Source organism: Cornus florida, unplaced genomic scaffold, assembly GCF_030987335.1.
Source record: "Cornus florida cultivar Cherokee Brave unplaced genomic scaffold, ASM3098733v1 CherokeeBrave_3.0.0_Hap2_Chr05, whole genome shotgun sequence".
In the NCBI taxonomy this organism is placed as follows: Eukaryota; Viridiplantae; Streptophyta; class Magnoliopsida; order Cornales; family Cornaceae; genus Cornus; species Cornus florida.
In genome coordinates, this window is record NW_026775575.1 from 14954076 (window position 1) to 14973474 (window position 19399).

General features: G+C 39.5%; 2 protein-coding genes across 2 annotated transcripts in view; one reads left to right on the top strand and one right to left on the bottom strand.

Moving 5' to 3' along the window:
• LOC132309043 (protein ADP-ribosyltransferase PARP3) overlaps positions 1-14040 on the bottom strand; it is an 84261-nt gene extending 70221 nt beyond the window's left edge. Inside the window, 1 exon segment of the mRNA XM_059807396.1 lies at positions 13915-14040. Within this exon segment, the coding sequence (XP_059663379.1) occupies positions 13915-14040 (126 nt within the window).
• Positions 14041-15300: 1260 nt separating this feature from the next.
• Positions 15301-19095, top strand: LOC132306139 (pentatricopeptide repeat-containing protein At2g27610). Its single transcript, XM_059803391.1, has one exon. The coding sequence runs from the start codon at positions 15844-15846 to the stop codon at positions 18499-18501; it is 2658 nt and encodes an 885-aa protein (XP_059659374.1). The 5' UTR covers positions 15301-15843; the 3' UTR covers positions 18502-19095.
• Positions 19096-19399: the final 304 nt, after the last annotated feature.

The following is a 19399-nucleotide window of genomic DNA, read 5'->3' on the forward strand; positions in this document are numbered from 1 at the left end:
ACATACAATTCATAATCCAGTCAGTCACTCAACTTATTCAGTTGATATGACTTAACTATAACTAACTAATCCAGGAAGTCATTCAACTTAGTCAACTGATCTGACTTAAACACAAACAGGATTCAATATTTTACAATCCATTCCTTTAATCCGGTAGGTTAGGTCTTAGCGTTTTGAGCCAAACCATCCCTAGTATGCCACCATCCCATACCGGTGTATACAATCCTCCATATCTAAGTAAATTGCAACACATAACTAGTAGTTTAGCAATTTACAGTCCAAAACCATCATCCAAATAATTGCAGAAGAGTATTTACTATTTCAGCAACTATAATCCAAGCATTAATCCATGTAATTGCAGCAAAGGTTTAATATTTTGACAATTAGCATCCAGAGCATCCATAGATCAAGACTAATAAATAAATGACCCTATCATGCATTTGAAATAAGATTTATAATCATATTATACTCCGTTAAATTGCTAAAATTTAAGCTAAGCAAATTTCATTCCTTATAACAATTAACAGCATGCAAAGTTGTATACTTTCCTACTGTTTCATCCTTTAACATAGTGACATAAGCTATGCAAAAATAGGTTTAATTAACACTTTAATCTTGAATTAAGAACTCCAGTATACTCACAACATAGTTCAGAAGAAGTTAAACCATCCGTCATCCAAACAGTATTCAAAAACAACCCTGTACGCACCAAAATAGGAGAGCCTGCTCCCAAAACTTGATAACAGGCTCTTTTAGAGCATGGAGCCGGCAATGAGGACCCTAGAGCCCGCTCTAAACTCCCTAGAGCTGGCTCCAAAGATGAAGGAGCAAGCTCCCTCCCCCATGGAGCTGGCTCCCTCCTCTATGGAGCCAGCTCTCTCCCTTTCTGAGAGCCGTCTACTATTTCCGACTGTCGCCTTTGACTCCGGCCACTTCCAGCCTTTCCGTTTAGTTTTAAAACTATTCCTAAGAGTCTTATTAAAACCCAATAGCATCCCAAAGATTTGTTTATAGCAGTTGAAATCAATTACAGAGATTAAAATTTCCACAAACTTAACATGCTTTCAAAAACAACACTGAAACCAGACATGCACGAACTGTAACAGAATAGATTTCAACACATATAGATCATCAATATAGTATATAATATACATAAAAATCTCAGTTAATGATCAATTAAACCCTAGAGACTATCTAGTTGCACAAAACACGAGCCAACGGGAAAGAGGAAGAAAAGAACTTGCCTTTGCAGTTTTTGATTCAAAACTTTGTCGCCGTCTTCCAAAGCTTTTTGGCGACGTCCGTCTACCGTCAACTGCACCTCCTACTGCTCATCCTTCCCTCCTAGGTCCGACCCTTAAACCACAGCCGAAACCTTCACCCAGGTTGCTCTGTTTCCCTCACAACCTCTCTCTATTTCTCTCTATTTCTCATTTTACAAAATTAAGTTTAAGTTTTCTAAAACCCTAAACCACAGTAATGTTATATTTATAGTCTTAGAATAATAAACCCTAATCCGTGTATAATTAGAGAACCTAACTAAAATTCTAGTCGGCCCATCCGTGTATTCTAAAAGAAAAGAAACCCTAACTTTTAACATCAAAACTGTTACTAGTTTAATCCAATATCACACGTGAGAAATTCAAATAAAAATAATACAATGAAACCAATTTCAAATTAAAAAGTAAAACATTTAATTCATTTAGCAAAAATAAAATAAAGAATACAATTAATTCCATTTAATTCAAATAAGTCCATTAAATCAAATAATCCAAATAATTCAAATAAATTCAAATAAATCAAATTAGAACAATTAATGCAAATAACCAAGCAACAAAAACAATTAAATAATTAAAAATGTAATCAAAAACTTAAGTAAAAATGCCAGGACTATCCTTTTAAAATTAGAGGTATTACATTCTTCCCCCCTAACAAAAGGAATTTCATCCTTGGAATTCGCTCTTACCTTCTTCTAATATTTTAGGAAACTGCGAGCGAATCACATCCTCCCGTTCCCAAGTTGACTCAGCCTCATTGTGATGACTCCACTGAACACGCACCAAAGGGATAACCTTATTACGAAGGATTTGATCTCGTCGGTCGACAGTACGACACGGTGGCTCCAAATAAGTTGCATCTGGCTGTAACTCAATCTCCCCAACATCGATATGCTGATACCGATCCTCATCTCGCAGAAATTTCCACAACATGGAAACATGAAACACGTTGTGTACGCGATCCAAATTATCCGGAAGTGCCAACCGATAAGCGACAGCTCCAACGCGATCCGTAATCATGAATAGACCAACAAATCCCGGAGATAACTTCCCTTTCTTCCCAAAGCGCATTACACCCTGCATAGGAGACACTTTGAGTAAAACCTGATCCCCAACCTAAAACTCCAAAGCACGTGTGCGACGATCGGCATAACTCTTCTGCCAACTTTGCGCTGTGCGCATGTGATCCCTAATAAGAGCAATATTCTCAGAAGTATCCTTAATGAACTCAGGACCCAAGAATCTGCTCTCCCCAACCTCCATTTAACAAACAGGCGATCGACACAGTTGGCTGTATAATGCTCAAATAGTGCCATCCCAATAGTCTTGTGGAAACTATTGTTATATGCAAACTCCATAAGCGGAAAATGATCCTCCCAGTGGCCCTTGAAATCAAGAACACACGACCGAAGCATATCCTCCATGATCTGATTAACCCTCTCAGTCTGTCCATCAGTCTGAGGATGATAAGCAGTGCTAAGATGCAACTTTGTACCCAAAGCCTATTGAAAACTCTTCTAAAATCCTGACACAAAGCTCAAATCCCTGTCCGATATAATAGACAACAGAATTCCATGCAGCTTTACAATCTCTGTAATGTAAAGTCTCGCCAACTGCTCCGAAGTGAAGTCAGTGCGAATAGGCAAGAAATGAGCTAATTTCGTCAATCTGTCCACGATGACCCAAATGGAATTGTGATCCTTGAAGGAATTAGGCAATCCCTTCACAAAATCCATAGAAATGCTCTCCCATTTCCACTCCGATATCGGCAGTGGCTGTAGAGCTCCTGGCAGCCATTGATGGTCAATCTTGACCATCTGATAAGTACTACATCGAGAGACAAAAATAGCAATGTCTTTCTTCATACATGTCCACCAAAACTGCCGCTTTATATCCTGATACATCTTATCTCCTCCCGAATGAACAGAGAACTCAGAGTAGTGAGTCTCTATCATCACATCCTTCCTCAAATCATCAGCAGAAGGTACCACCAACCGTCCCTTGTACCTCAAACCTCCATCAGCCCTAACATAGTAAAATGGGACCTCACCGGAAGCTATCTCTACAACTTTGTCAATGCACTGCTGATCCGTGAGTTGTGCCTTTAAAACCTTGTGAATGATAGAAGGTGTAACTACCATGCAAGCCATGAAAGCATCCAATAACTTATCCACTGTCCTCAAAGCGTTCCACGCAGTAGTGAACAGAGCAGAAAGACTACCAACCGGTCGGCGACTGAGTGCATCCGCCACCACATTCGCTTTCCCTAGATGGTACTGTATAAAGAAGTGATAGTCTTTCACAAACTCTAACCATCTACACTATCTCATATTCAGCTCCCGCTGAGTGAACAAATATTGCAAACTCTTGTGATCACTAATAATTTGAAGGACTCACCCAATAGATAATGCCTCCAAATACGTAAGGCAAAGACTACAGCTGCCAACTCCAAATCATGTGTTGGGTAATTAAGCTCATGAGGCTTAAACTTCCGAGATCCATACGAAATCGGTCGTTCCTCCTGCATCAAAACATAACTAAGACCCTGCAAAGAAGCATCTGTGTAGACAAGATACTCTATCCCGCTCTGTGGGGTAGACAGAACCGGTGCAGAAGTCAACTTAGTCTTCAGCTCATCAAAAGCTTTCTGATAATGTTCATCCCACACAAATCGTACACCCTTTTTAGTTAAATGAGTAAGTGGTCCTGCTATCTTTGAAAACCCCTGGATGAACCTCCTGTAATACCCTACCAATCTGAGGAAACTCAGAATCTCGTTAGGTGAAGTAGGCTGTCCCCACTCAACCACTATTGAAACCTTGGCTGGATCTACCATTATTCCTCTTTCTGACACTACATGACCCAGAAACTTCACTTCCCGCTGCCAAAATTCACACTTCTTGAACTTGGCATATAACTGGTGCTCACAAAGCATCTGCAACACAATCCAAATTTGTTTAGCATGATCGTCCTCAGACCTAGAATAAATCAAAATGTCATCAATGAAAATAATGACGAACTAATCCAAATAAGCCCTGAAGACTCTGTTCATTAAATCCATAAAGACTGCTGGTGCATTAGTCAACCCAAATGGCATAATACGAAACTCATAAGATCCATATCTAGTGAGAAACGCTATCCTCGGAACATCCTACTCCCGAACCCGAAGTTGATGATATTCTGACCGCAGATCAATCTTAGAGAAATACATAGCTCCCTTTAACTAATCAAAAAGATCATTAATTCTGGGTAAAGGGTACTTGTTACGAATAGTAACCTTGTTTAACTCCCTGTAATTTATACACAGGCGAAGTGAACCATCGTTCTTCTTTACAAACAAAACTGGTACTCCCTAGGGTGAAGTACTCCTGCGAATAAAACCCTAGCTGAGTAATTGCTGAATCTGATCCCTCAGCTCTCGCATCTCCACTGGTGCCATCCTATACGGTGCCCTAGCAATAGGCTTAGTGCCTGGAGCTAAGTCAATTACAAAATCGATCCCTTGACTAGGTGGCAACCCTAGAATCTCCTGAAATACATCCAGAAAATCCTATACAATTGGTATGCTATCCAATGATACAGTAATCCCCTCCTCCGTTTCCTCCTCCATATGGAACAAATAAGTGCTAGTGATCCCGTTAGAATGCGGCATAGCGACGACGTACATATCCTGTCCAGGTACAGTGAAAATAACAAACCTATCATAACAATCCACTTGGGCATGGTAATGCGATAACCAATCCAGCCCAAGTATCACATCATAAGTGTGCATGTCCAGGACCAAAAGATTAGCTAGAAATCTGAGTCTACTAATATCTAGTGTCACAGGCCCATCACTCTCATGAAGAATGGATGTATTGCCTAACGGTATAGAAATACCCTGAGGTCTACTGCATACCCGTGTCGTCATCCCAAATAAAGCAACAAAAGATCTAGCTACAAATGAGTGTGTAGCACCCGTATCAAATAATACATGACCTTTTGAACCATGAATAAGAAACATACCCTCAATAACATAAGGTGCCTAAATATCCTACGGCACAGGGTTGAAAACCCTGCCGTAATGCAACTGCTACGGTGCCTGTCCTTGAGGCTGTGGGGGCGCTGGTAAAGCCGGATATGTCTGTCCCTGAATCCGTGGAACCTGTGGAGTGGGTAAAGGCACTGGCGCCCTCTACCCCTGCTGCACATGCTGTCCCTGTCCCTGTCTTGCTTTAGGACACTGCCTGGAAGTATGACCATACTCTCCATAAGTATAGCAACTATCCTGGAAAGTACCAAATGGCCTCCTCTGTGGGTTAGCCTGTGGCTGACCCTGTCCTACCTATGGTCCCCCATTCTGCTGTTGCTGAATAGGTGCCCCATCCCTGTGAGCATCTAAACCACCCTTGTGCTTCTTCCAAGGCTGATGTCCCTAAAATTTGCCCTTGTCATTCTGTCGGTGTCCATTCCCATTCCCTTTCTCAACTGATTGATTTGTAAAGTCTCTGTCACCCCGCTTCTCACCCTTGGCCTGCCTGAAGTCCACAGTCAACTAATACTGCTGTAAGTAATGTCTACCACCTGAGCATAAGCAGTATAGGCTGGACTACCTTTAATAGCTCTCTTGATAGACCACATCAGTCCCTTAACGAAACTGTTGTGCTTCTTCTCCTCTGTATCCACCTCCTCTGGTGAAAAAAGAGATAAACGCGTGAACTGCTGCTCATACTTTGCCACTATCATATTCCCCTACTGCAGATTAAGAAACTCAGTCTTTATAGCTGCCTTGATTGCGTAAGGGAAGTACTTCTCATCAAAGAGAGTACTGAACTGATCATAAGTTAATGCCATCCTCTCCTCTGTGGTGGTAACTGACTCCCACCACTATAGTGCATCTCCAATTAGCTTGAAGGTAGCAATTATCTATTTCTAAACCTCCGTGCACTGAACCGGATGAAGATATCGCACAATATCCTTCTTCCACTGATGAGCTGCTCTAACATCGGTGGAGCCTATGAACTCAGGTGGACTCCCCTTTGTGAAAGAACTCCTAGCCTTCTCCCAAGTATCGGTCTGAACAACCGATGCTGGTAACGGTGCCGGCTGTACCTGAGGCTAATTCCGAAGTGCAGCTGTTACCCTTGCTTCTATAGCCCGAGCAATGAGGTCGTTGATGTGAGGAGGATACTTTGGATCTCCTCCTTAATCCCGAGTCTGCTGAACTTCATCCTGCCTCTCTTGAAACTGACCATCATCATACTGAAACCCAGGCATTTGCTGTTCTTCCTCCATTTGCTGACGCCGCAGGCGTTCCTACTGCCTACGTGCCGCCCTCTTCTGGCGAATGTTCATGTACTGTCCTCCCCTAGTGTTAACCATGCTGTTAACATAGAAAGATAGACATTAGTACGAGTTTAAACGAACCATAAAGCAATAAAATGAATCCTCAACTTAAGCTTTAATAAAGAGAAAACGTGAAAGTCTTAAAACGAAACATCCTAGAGACACTTGAACCCAGAGTGCTCTTAGACCAACTGTGATACCCCTCGGATCCGAGACACGGGTTGATCAGGCCCAGGCCCAAACCCCAGGGAATATCAAACAATTAAAGTGTTTTAAAATGAACACAGAATATAAAAATGAAATAAGAAATAGAATAAAGCTGAAAGGAATATCAAATATAAAATCCTCCAAACGATAATGAATAATTTTAATCCAATTCTCCAAAATCTCCAAGAGTACAACTTGAGAATCCATCTAGTGAACCCCTAAATAAAAATCCCAACTGAACTGAATAACAGAAAAATAAAACTAAACTAGAACATCGAGAGAAGTCCTACGTAAGTAGATGAATAAGAGACTGTCCTCGAGAAGCACGATCAAGCTCTAATGTTGGAACCGTCCTGTACTTGAAAAAAATAAAAGAGTGGGTCAGGCTTACGAACAAGTTCAAATCTACTGCAATCCATACAATGACCCGATACGCAGATACACCCTAAATACCTCACAATAGCTATCTAATCCATAAGTATATATATATCAACGCTAAGGGACATTTACTGGACTACAGTAGGGGTCTCAACCTGAATAGATGGCAACATACGAAAACGCACCCAAAGGTGGGCATGAGTACCTAGACCTAACAGGGTACATCTCAACCTACTATAGCCAGCTACGCATCTACTGCATATACGTACCCTAACCAACAAACCTGAGACTCAAGCACATCTCGTGGTACCATAACCATATATCTAAAGTCCGTCCAAAACCAAAGTATGTCATTCAATTGTTCATTGACCTGACATACAATTCACAATCCAGTCAGTCAGTCAACTTATTCAGTTGATATGACTTAACTATAACTAGCTAATCTAAGAAGTCATTCAACTTAGTCAGCTGATCTGACTTAAACACAAATAGGATTCAATATTTTACAATCCATTCCTTTAATCCGATAGGTTAGGTCTTAGCGTTTTGAGCCAAACCATCCCTAGTATGCCACCGTCCCATACCGGTGCATACAATCCTCCATATCCATGTAAATTACAACACATAACTAGTAGTTTAGCAATTTACAGTACAAAACCATCATCCAAATAATTGCAGAAGAGTATTTAATATTTCAGCCACTAGAATCCAAGCGTTAATCCATGTAATTGCAGAAAAGGTTTAATATTTCGACAATTAACATCCAGAGCATGCATAGATCAAGACTAATACATAAATGACCCTATCATACATTTGAAATAAGATTTATAATCATATTATACTCCATTAAATTGCTAAAATTTAAGCTAAACAAATTTCATTCCTTACAACAATTAACAGCATGCAAAGTTATATACTTTCCTACCGTTCCATCCTTTAACATAGTGACATAAGCTATGCAAACAGAGGTTTAATTGACACTTTAATCTTGAATTAAGAACTCCAGTATACTCAAAACACAGTTCAGAAGAAGTTAAACCATCCGTCATCCAAACAGTATTAAAAAACAACCCTGTACGCACCAAAATAGAAGAGTCTGCTCTCAAAACTTGAGAGCAGGCTCTTTTAGAGCATGGAGCCGGTTCTGAGGACCTTAGAGCTGGCTCTAGACTCCTGAGAGCCGGCTCTGAAGATGAGGGAGCAGGCTCCCTCCTCCATGGAGCCAGCTCACTCCCTCTCTGAGAGCCGTCTGCTACTTTCGACTGTCGTCTTCGACTCTGGCCACTTCCAGCCTTTCTGTTTAGTTTTAAAACTATTCCTAAGAGTCTTATTAATACCCAGTAGCATCCCAATGGTTTGTTTATAGTAGTTGAAATGAATTACAGAGATTAAAATTTCTACAGACTTAAAATGCTTTCAGAAACAACATTGAAACCAGACATGCACGAACTGTAATAGAATAGATTTCAACACATACAGATCATCAATATAGTATATAATATAAATGAAAATCTTAGTTAATGATCAATTAAACCCTAGAGACTCTCTAGGTACACAGAACACGAGCCAACAGGAAAGAGGAAGAAAAGAACTTGCCTTTGCAGTTTTAGATTCCAAACTTTGTCGTCATCTTCCTAAGCTTTTCGGCGACGTCCGTTTACCGTCAACTCTACTTCCTACTACTCAGCCTTCCCTTCTCCTAGGTCCGACCCTTAAACCACAGCCGAAACCTTCTCCCAGGTTGTTCTGTTTCCCTCACAACCTCTCTCTGTTTCTCTCTATTTCTCGTTTTACAGAATTACATTTAAGTTTTCTAAAACCCTAAACCACAGTAATGTTATATTTATAGGCTCAGAACAATAAACCCTAATCCGTGTATAATTAGAGAACCTAACTAAAATTCTAGTTGGCCCATCCGTGTATTCTAAAAGAAAAGAAATCCTAACTTTTAACATCAAAACTGTTACTAGTTTAATCCAATTACACACGTGAGAAATTCAAATAAAAATAATACAATGAAACCAATTTCAAATTAAAAAGTAAAACATTTAATTCATTTAGCGAAAATAACATACAGAATACAATTAATTCCATTTAATTCAAATAAGTCCATTAAATCAAATAATCCAAATAATTCAAATAAATTCAAATAAATCAAATTAGAACAATTAATGCAAATAACCAAGCAACAAAAATAATTAAATAATTTAAAATGCAACCAAAAACTTAAGTAAAAATACCAGGACTATCCTTTTAAAATTAGGGGTATTACATTCTTCCCCCCTAACAAAAGGAATTTCGTCCTCTGAATTCGCTCTTACCTTCTTCTAATATTTCAGGAAACTGCGAGCAAATCACATTCTCCCATTCCCAAGTAGACTCAGCCTCATTGTGATGACTCCACTGAACACGCACCAAAGGGATAACCTTATAACGAAGGATTTGATCCCGTCGGTCGACAATATGACACGGTGGCTCCAAATAAGTTGCATCTGGCTGCAACTCAATCTCCCCAACATCGATATGCTGATACCGATCCTTATCTCATAGAAATTTCCACAACATGGAAACATGAAACACGTTGTATACGTGATCCAAATTATCCGGGAGTGCCAACCGATAAGCGATAGCTCCAACGCGATCTGTAATCATGAATGGACTAACAAATCGCGGAGACAACTTCCCTTTCTTCCCAAAGCGCATTACACCCTTCATAGGAGACACTTTGAGTAGAACCTAATCCCCAACCTGAAACTCTAAAGCACGTGTGCGACGATCGGCATAACTCTTTTGCCGACTCTGCGCAGTGCGCCTGCGATCCCTAATAAGAGCAATCTTCTCAGAAGTATCCTTAATGAACTCAGGACCCAAGAATTTGCTTCTCCCCAACGTCCATTCAATAAACAGGCGATCGACACATTGGTTTTCCTCCTGGTGCGTAGGAAGTTCATTAATCTCAAGTGAGATTGGGTGTCCATGATTGGACAATTGGTGAGTAGCGTGTGATAGGGTGTCGAGTGCATTTAGGGATGGCAATTTCCTCCATCCCGCTGGGTTTCCACCCCGCTCCGCTCCTAATGGGGCGGATTTGGTAGCTCCATAAATGAGTTTGGGACGGATATGGTAAAAGAATTAAAAACCCGAAGCGGGTTTGGGGCGGGGGCGGATTTAGTGATGCCCCCACCCCACCCCCGCCCCGCCCCCGCCCCGACCCCGATTATATATATATATATATATATATATATATATATATATATAAAGTATATATTTAATTTAAGTGTCCATTAATATATTTTGACTAAATATTCGCTAGAATTACTACTTACTAAAATTCTACAATTGTGCACGTGATTCAATCTTCAAAGATTACAGATCTTAGTATTCTATCCCAAGTCTAGGAATTAATTCAACAGTTTCAACTTTACCGCAATTAAACGGAGTATGCAGGGCGGAGTTGGTATTTTGTCTACCAGAGTATAGGTGGGAATGGTATACCAATTGTAAACCCGTCTTGGAGTTGGAGCGGAGTTGGTATAATGAATTTTTTAATGGGGCAGAGTAGGGTTTAGCCAACTCCATCCCAACTCCGCCCCATTGCCATCCCTAAGTGCATTCGGGTACGAGTTGTCAGTCTCTTGTAAGAGCGGGGTTGTTACCCTTTCCGTTAGTTCTAGTCCAGGCAAGGGCGTCATTTATCGTAAGTCTTGTTCTCCCTTTAGGAGTTGTGCGCGTCCGTAGGTGGATGGACTTGTGTATGGGTTGTTATGCTGTTTGGGTTTATTAGTAAAGGTTTGGTTAAATGGGTCGACTCACTCCCACGGAGGGAGGTGTAGTCTTTGGGTTTTTGTGGCGCTTGTTTTGGGGGTGGTCTTGATCGATGTAATGTGAGGCACGAGTTGCCGAATAGGAATTGTGTTTCCGGTGTTTGGTACAACCGGTGATGGCTAGGGATGTGCCGTGAATTGTAAGTTTGAGGATGGTTAGGTAATATGATGTGAATCAAGTCTCGGGTGTTTCTATAGATGTTTGATTTGACCAGTATCTTGAGGACAAGTGTTAGTATTGTTTTGGTGTTATGTAGCTAGAAAGTGATCATGGGGTTTCATTGAAGAATAATAGGAATGGTTGACTGTGGTTTTGAGGTTTCAGGCATGAGACGGTCGTATTGAGTGTTCTGGAGAGGTACGAATTGAACCAAATGATGACATAGAGTCGTTTACCTAGTATAGGTGTTTGAGGAGATTAGAGATCTTTTATGCTGGTTGATAATTGTGACGTTTAGTGCCGTATTGTTTCCAGCTTGTTAGGAGTTGTGTGATTAATGTGCGATTGGGATTTTTAGAGCTGGTATGTGATTATATAGTTGTCAAAGTTATGTAAAGTGACAAATTGATTAGGGAGAGGATCTCGTAGTTATTTTGTGGACTGTATGGGGTTGTATATGAGGTTAAACCTGAGGACAGGAACGATGTCTGTGTTGAGATCGGATCGATGATGAGAATGGCTTGGCCAACCATTTATCCTGAGTCAATCCATCTTTAGCACGATGTCGGGTCAAAGGTCCATGATTATTTTAGGTTGTCAGGAGCAGTGAGAGCATAGCATTGTATGTTGTGTCAGTGTGACAGTGTGGACTTTGATGGTTTGTCTTGGGTGACGAGGTACGTTAGGTGGGACCAAGTGTCCGATAATAGGTTATACGATGATTGAATATTGAAGATCTTGTTTTGAGGATTAGTGTCCTGGGTATAGGATAGTGCACTTTACTGATCTAGTGACAAATGTTTATGCAGTTGTTGGAAGAATTGTTGTTTGGTCATCTTGAGGTTGATAAGTATAGTGATCGTCGTATAGTGCGATTAGTAGTCGTTGGTACGGTTATGTGATGGTGTAGTTCCGTGTTGGATAGCGAGTACTTAGTTTGACAAAGATGTATAGAATTGGGATTTGGTGTGTCCTTAGAACAATAAGTTGTGGTTGGATGTTGTCTTAAATTGGTGGTTTGGTGATCGTTTTTCTTTCTGACTTTAGAGCCTTTCATGGCAGTGTAGAGTGGACCAATATCTGTTATGAGTCAGGCGTATGGTCTAGTTGGTCTTGTGTTATGATGATGTGAGAGATGGGTAACCATATTGGGTTTTAATAGCAGTGGTATGTGATGGTCTGGTGATGTCGGGTGTCAAAGGCAACAGAGTTGTTGAATTCTTAGCTTTGTAGTTTGGTGAGGTGTTTCTTAGGGAAAGTATGTAGCTGTGGACCTTCTTCATAAGGAGGGTAGATTTCGAGGACGAAATCTCTTTAAGGAGGGTAGATTGTGATGTTTCCAATTTTTGGCATTTTTCATTTTTTCAAAAAATGTATCGTTGTAAGGATATTTTCGTCTTTTGTCGTTTTGTGTACCAGATACTGCGGAGTGTGTCGGTTGTGTCCGAGAGTTATTTGGGGTATTTCATTGAGTACGAGACTCTTTGAAATGCAAGGGTGATCATTTTATCATTTTTCTATTTTTTGGGCCGGACGGTCCCATGTGGGACCCACTACTGGAGTTGTTGCATCCGAGGATCTTAGTTGCATCCATTTGCATCATATTTATTTTATTTAATAAGTTTTAAGTGTTTATGAATTAAATGTATATATATGTATGTGTGTGGTGTAAAATGGAAATGAAAATAAAAGAAAAAGAAAATAATTTTTTAAGTTTTTTTGTAAAAATTGAGCAAAAGGGCATTTTGGGTATTTCACATCAAAATTAAAATTTTCTTTTGACATGGTCAGCTAGAAAACATGATTTTGAAGGGAGGTTCTTCTTTGTGTTTTTCCAAAAAAAATTATTTAAGGGTCCAAAATAGTACACTGTTTTCAAAAATCTGTCAAAACATTATTCTGAGCTGCTGTCAGCCGTGCCACGTGCATAGCACACGCGCGCATCCTTGCGCGTGCACGCGGCACACTTCACAGTGCACACATGGGGGCTGCCTTGGTGCCCATTGGCCGCGTCGACTCCCAATTTTTGTTTTGCTCTTTCTCCTCCGTCCGAACTCCAAATTAAGTGATTTTTGAGTCTATCTTTATTAATTTTTCATTATCTATCCAATAGTGTGTTTGGTGGCACTTGCATCTTTTTGTAAAATTACCAATTTGCCTTTAGGGCTAAACTTGTCCCTTTTTTAAAAAACTTCGCTCCCGCACTTTATCTCTTTGAGTCCCGTGACTTCATGGGAAGTTATGCTCATGTCTTAGAGATGACGTACATCTCTAGAGACTTTGTTCCCGTGTGAAAAGATGATTTTGCCCTTGGGACCATACTTGGTCTATTTTTTCAACTTTTGTTTCCGTTCTTGTTCTTTTCGAGTTCCATGACCTCATGGAAGGTCACTTTAGTGTCTTAGGGATATTGTATATCTCGAGAGACCTTGATTATGTTTTCGTTTTCGCATTCAGGATCCGTTATCGGGTCAAACTTTAGTTCATCATAAGACGCACTGGCTTGAAAAACCAGGGCCGTCACAATTCTTAGAAGTCACAAAGAGTACAAAGTTTTACCAAGTATACCTGGGTGAACAACATTTGCCATTGGTTGGACCTGTTCCTCTTCCGTAGAATTCACCATGGCTTTTTCTCCAATATTCTTCTAAGGCTTTTTTGTAAAATCCCACCAGTCAGGATAGCCAATAATCTCACAACATTGTTGTTTCGAATGGCGCGATTCACCACAATGAGTACATACTTGCCCTCCAGATTTTCCAATAGCCTGATTACTGCAATATTTCAAAGGGCCGGATGGTGTTCCTTGTCGAGTTTGGTTGGCTATCATCGCCGAGCTCTCAAAGATTGGATGAGATCTTCCTATCATCTACTTTTGCTGATACTCTCTCTGCATATATGCATACGCACTCTCGAGGTCAAGCTTTAGATTTTTTCACAAGATTTCTCCACGAACCTATTCAAATTCAAAGTTAAGTTCACTTAGAAAAATTTAAAGTCGAAGCCTTGCCATGGTCGAGTAAAATTGAACCACTCCTTCAACTGTTCTTGCTTATGACAGTCCTGTGATCAATCTCCTGAAAAATAGCAACAAGTTCATTATATGTCGGCAGAGGGTGGCCATTTTGTTTGTAGAAAAAGACCTCTGATTTAATTCAAAAATACACGTTTCATTCGATCCGTCATAGAAGGTTCTAGACACCACCTCCCATATCTCCTTAACCGTGGGAAGATAAATAAATCGCTACATCAATGACAGGCTCATCGAGTCAATGAGCCAACTCTTGACTCGATGATTTTCGGTTATCCATGCCTCCAATTTCGGATCTCCAGGTGCGGGTTTTGTTGCTTCTCCAGTGAGATACCCAGTCTTGTTACGAGTGCCAATCCGCATCTCCATGAGTTGAGACCATAATGAGCAATTAGTCTCATATATTATCATTCCAGTAGAATTGTTTTGGTAGACTATGATCTGCGGTGCCGGAGTCGAGGTTGGTATGGTAGTTGCGCCTGAAGTAATCGCCATTTAGACTAACAACAAGAATAAAATTCGAAATAAAATATTCGGAATACAGAACACGAAGAAAAGAAGAAAAAAAATTCTTAGACTGTCTCTGATACCATGTTAAAAATATAAAAGAGAGAAACTGTATATTGTATTAATATATGAGATATGAGATACACAGGGGTTTATACATATGACGAGATATGTGGAGAGTAAGAAACCTAAACCCTATATAGTAAACCTATATATGGTTAGAATATATTACACAATATAGTAGTAATATATTCTATGGACGGTAAACCTATACATAGTTACAATATATTACACAATATAGTGATAAAATATTCTATGGTCAACTATCCTAATTATAACAATTTACAAAAATATATTAGGAAATACAGCTCATGCAGACAGTTCAAAAATATGACTTGTTGGTATTATTAAAGAGAAGTGATATTCGTACTTCACTTTTCTCCGTATATACTCCACTTACCTTTTTCTTTTAAAAGAAATGACAAGAAGGCCTATAGACTCATTAATGCATTATCCTTTATTTTATACTGCTATAAGTACCCTTTATACAACTTAAATATATACATTTTTTTACCTTCTTTACTTCCTTTACTATTTTTTATTTATTTATTTTTGCGGATGTCCTCTCAAAGGAGATAATTTTATTTTTGACAATTTATTCAATAGTGCCTTTTTTTGTCCTATCAAAATAAATCATTTTTCTAACTAAGTTAATTTTTTTTCAAGTATTCTTTTTTCAGCCCTGTCAAAAGAGTTGATTTTTTTTTTTTGATAATTTTTAATGAGTCTTGTCAAAATATATAATTTTTTTTTTTCGGTCTCATCAAAAGAGATTTTATTCAGAGATATTTTTTTGAATCCTCCTTTTGTTCCGTACAACATTTTTTTTTGGGGATCTTGACAAAAGATATAATTTGTTCAAAAGATACTTAAAACATTATATATATTTTTGTTATGGCTTATTGGTCATTTAATGAAAAACGATTTGATTTAAGCGATATAATTTTTTTAATAAATAGAAAAAACGAAAGAGCGGGTGATGGTTGGGTCCATTTGTACAGTGGGTGGTAAAATGGACAATCACCGCAAACCGAACATTTCATTTGAAAGAACATATTGGTCTAAAGGGGCTTGATGTATAACCGAAGTCTACTTTCAAGACCCTCTTTGAGGAGGCTTGCAGAAACTAAATTCTACCCAATTCTCAAATATTTCCAACAATCTGAAAAATCATTTTACACCGGAACTCTCTGCCATGCTCAGGCCGTCGCCATCAATACCGAAACAACGAGGCAAAGGTGTGATGCCGGTGATTTTCGCGATGCACACAACGTGTTTGATGGTATTCCCCAACAAGGCCTTCCTGATGACTATCGCTTGCTTTTTCAGTTCTCTCGTAATAATCTCAATTCTGAAGTTCTAAAATTCTTTGTGCATATTCACCGGTTGGGTTTATTGATTGATAGTTATGGCCTATCTTGTGTTTTGAAGGCCTGTGGATGCTTATTTGATCAAATTGTAGGCAAACAAGTACATTGTCATTGTATTAAATCTGGGTTTGTAGGATGTGTTAGTGTCGGCACTTCTCTTGTTAACTTGTATATGAAAACTGAGAATGCGGTTGATGGGAGCAGAGTATTCAATGAGATGCCAGAGAAAAATGTGGTGTCTTGGACTTCATTGCTTTCAGGTTACACACACAATGGGTTGGTTGACAAGGCAGGGGAACTTTTCTTCCAAATGCAACTTGAAGGAATAGAGCCAAACCCATTTACTTTTGCAACTGTTCTTGGAGCTTTTGCAGATGATGGAGCAGTTGAGAAGGGAATTCAAGTGCATACCATGGTTATTAAAAAAGGTTTCGATTCAACTACGATTGTGGGTAATTCTTTGCTTAATATGTATTGGAAATTGGGGATGGTTAGAGATGCTATGGCTGTATTTGACATTATGGAGAATAGGAATGCGGTTTCTTGGAATGGCATGATTGCAGGTTTTGAGAGGAATGGGTTTGATTTGGAAGCTCTTGAGCTGTTTTACAGGATGAGACTTGCAGGTGAAAAGCTGACGCAAATGATTTTTGCGACAGCTATTAAGTTATGTGGTAAACTGAAAGAATTGTGTTTTGCCAGACAGCTCCATTGCCGAGTTCTGAAGAGCGGGATTGGTTCTGAACTCAATATCAGAACTGCACTTATGGTTTCTTACTCTAAGTGCCGCCAACTGGATGATGCCTTCAGATTGTTCTCAACAATGCAAGGGGCTCAAAGTGTGATTTCATGGACGGCAATGATCAGTGGGCATTTGCAGAATGGTTTAATAGAGCGAGCAGTGGATCTTTTTTGCCATATGAGGAGGGAGGGTGTCAGACCAAACCATTTCACCTATTCAACCATCCTTATGGCTCACCCTACTGTCTCCCTCTTCCAAATACATGCACAAGTCATCAAAAGTAATTACACAAGCTTACCTTCGGTAGGGACTGCACTTTTAGATGCTTACATCAAGATGGGAAATACCAATGAAGCTGCTAAAATTTTTGAATTAATTAAAGAGAAGGATATTGTGGCATGGTCTGCGATGCTAGCTGGGTATGCCCAAATAGGAGAAACTGAGGGAGCTGTGGAAGTTTTCCTCCAGTTGGCAAGGGAGGGGGTTATGCCAAATGAGTTTACCTTCTGTAGTGTCATTAATGCATGTGCTACTCCTACAGCAGCGGTGGAGCAAGGGAAGCAGTTTCATGCAAGCTCAATCAAATCAGGATATAATAATGCTCTATGTGTAAGTAGTGCTCTTGTTACGATGTATGCAAAGAGAGGGAATATTGAAAGTGCAAACGAAGTTTTCAAGAGGCAACAAGAGAGGGACTTAGTTTCATGGAACTCAATGATCTCAGGATATGCACAACATGGTTATGGAAAGAAGGCTCTTCAGGTATTTGAGGAAATGCGAAGAAATAACTTGGAAATGGATAATATTACATTCATTGGTGTGATTTCTGCCTGTACTCATGCAGGGCTAGTGGATGAAGGTCGAAGATACTTTGACATGATGGTCAAAGATCTTCACATCAAACCAACAATGGAAATCTATTCTTGCATGGTTGATCTGTATGGCCGAGCTGGAATGCTTGAGAAAGCCATGGATCTCATAAATGCGATGCCATTCCCAGCAGGTGCAACTGTATGGCGTACTCTTTTGGCAGCTTGCCGTGTTCACCTAAATGTAGAGCTAGGAAAACATGCTGCAGAAAAGCTTATCTCAATTCAGCCACAAGATTCAGCTGCATATGTCCTGCTATCAAATATATATGCAGCATCAGGAAATTGGCAAGAAAGAACTGAAGTGCGAAAGTTAATGGACAAGAGAGAAGTGAAAAAAGAAGTTGGTTATAGTTGGATTGAGGTGAAGAACAAGACCTATTCATTCATGGCTGGTGATATTTCACATCCCTTGTCAGGTCGTATTTATTCAAAACTTGAAGAGTTAAGTATACCATTGAAGAATGCAGGATATCGCCCAGATACAAATTATGTGCTTCATGATGTTGAAGATGAACACAAAGAAGTAATTCTTTTTAAACACAGTGAGAGGCTGGCCATTGCCTTTGGGTTAATTGCCACACCTCCTGGCACCCCAATTCAAATTGTGAAGAATCTTAGAGTTTGTGGTGACTGTCATACCGTGATTAAGTTGATATCAGCGATAGAGGGGAGAGAGATTATTGTTCGGGATTCAAACCGGTTTCATCACTTTAAAGGAGGTTTATGCTCTTGTGGGGACTATTGGTAACTCGTAAATGGATCAGTGAGGAGTGGGCTGTATTGAGAAGTTATAGAAGTTGTCTCAATATAACATGCCTGAGTCAAAGGCTACACATGGCTTTATGAGCTGAAAAAACTTTATATGATGGAGGACACTCCACCATGAAGAGTATAATTGTTTGCAATCTGTATGTTCCCTCATTCCATGGATGAACTAAGGCTCACCAAGCAATAATGTATGTACTAAATTTTGAAGTATAGGGACAATATTAAATCAGTAGAGAGTTGGAAAGGATTCATTTAGACAATTCAATCTGTTAAGAAAATTTTTTTTGGCTGTTCAAGCTGATGGAACCTGCTGTGACATTTGGTCACCCAGTGGCATTGGGATACGTTCTTCTCCAAACTGCTCCCAAAACATTGGCCCGAGAAGTATGTGACTATTATCTTTGTGTATTCAAGAGTAACCCTAACATTATTCTTTTCTCACTTGTCTTATCTATTGATTTCCATTAAGTAGATGTTTTAATCTTGAAAATGAACTTGGATATTTATACATTATGAACTCTGTAAAGTACTAATATGAAACTGATACAATACGCTTCCGCTCTATGTTTCTTGTTTGACCTATTTCTTATGATGGGTTCAGTATTTTTGAGGGTTGTTATCAAGAGTTATTTGGCATTTTGGTTTCATTGTCACTTAATATTTCAATGTAGATAAGAACATCCACTTTTACAGTAAATGCGATCCAAATAGGGTATAACAATACCAAGGGTTATTTCTAGCATCATTACAATGGTTTAAATTGTATCACAAGAAGTCATTGCTGTGGTGGAATGCAACAGTATTTGGGTAATAGCTCAATTCATAATTGGAATTAATTATTGATGCTGATAGTTTTTTCTTTTTGTCATTTTCTTTTT

Excerpts from the sequence above, each read along its gene's own strand:
- LOC132306139 (XM_059803391.1), top strand. The coding sequence starts at position 15,844 with ATGTATAACCGAAGTCTACTTTCAAGACCCTCTTTGAGGAGGCTTGCA.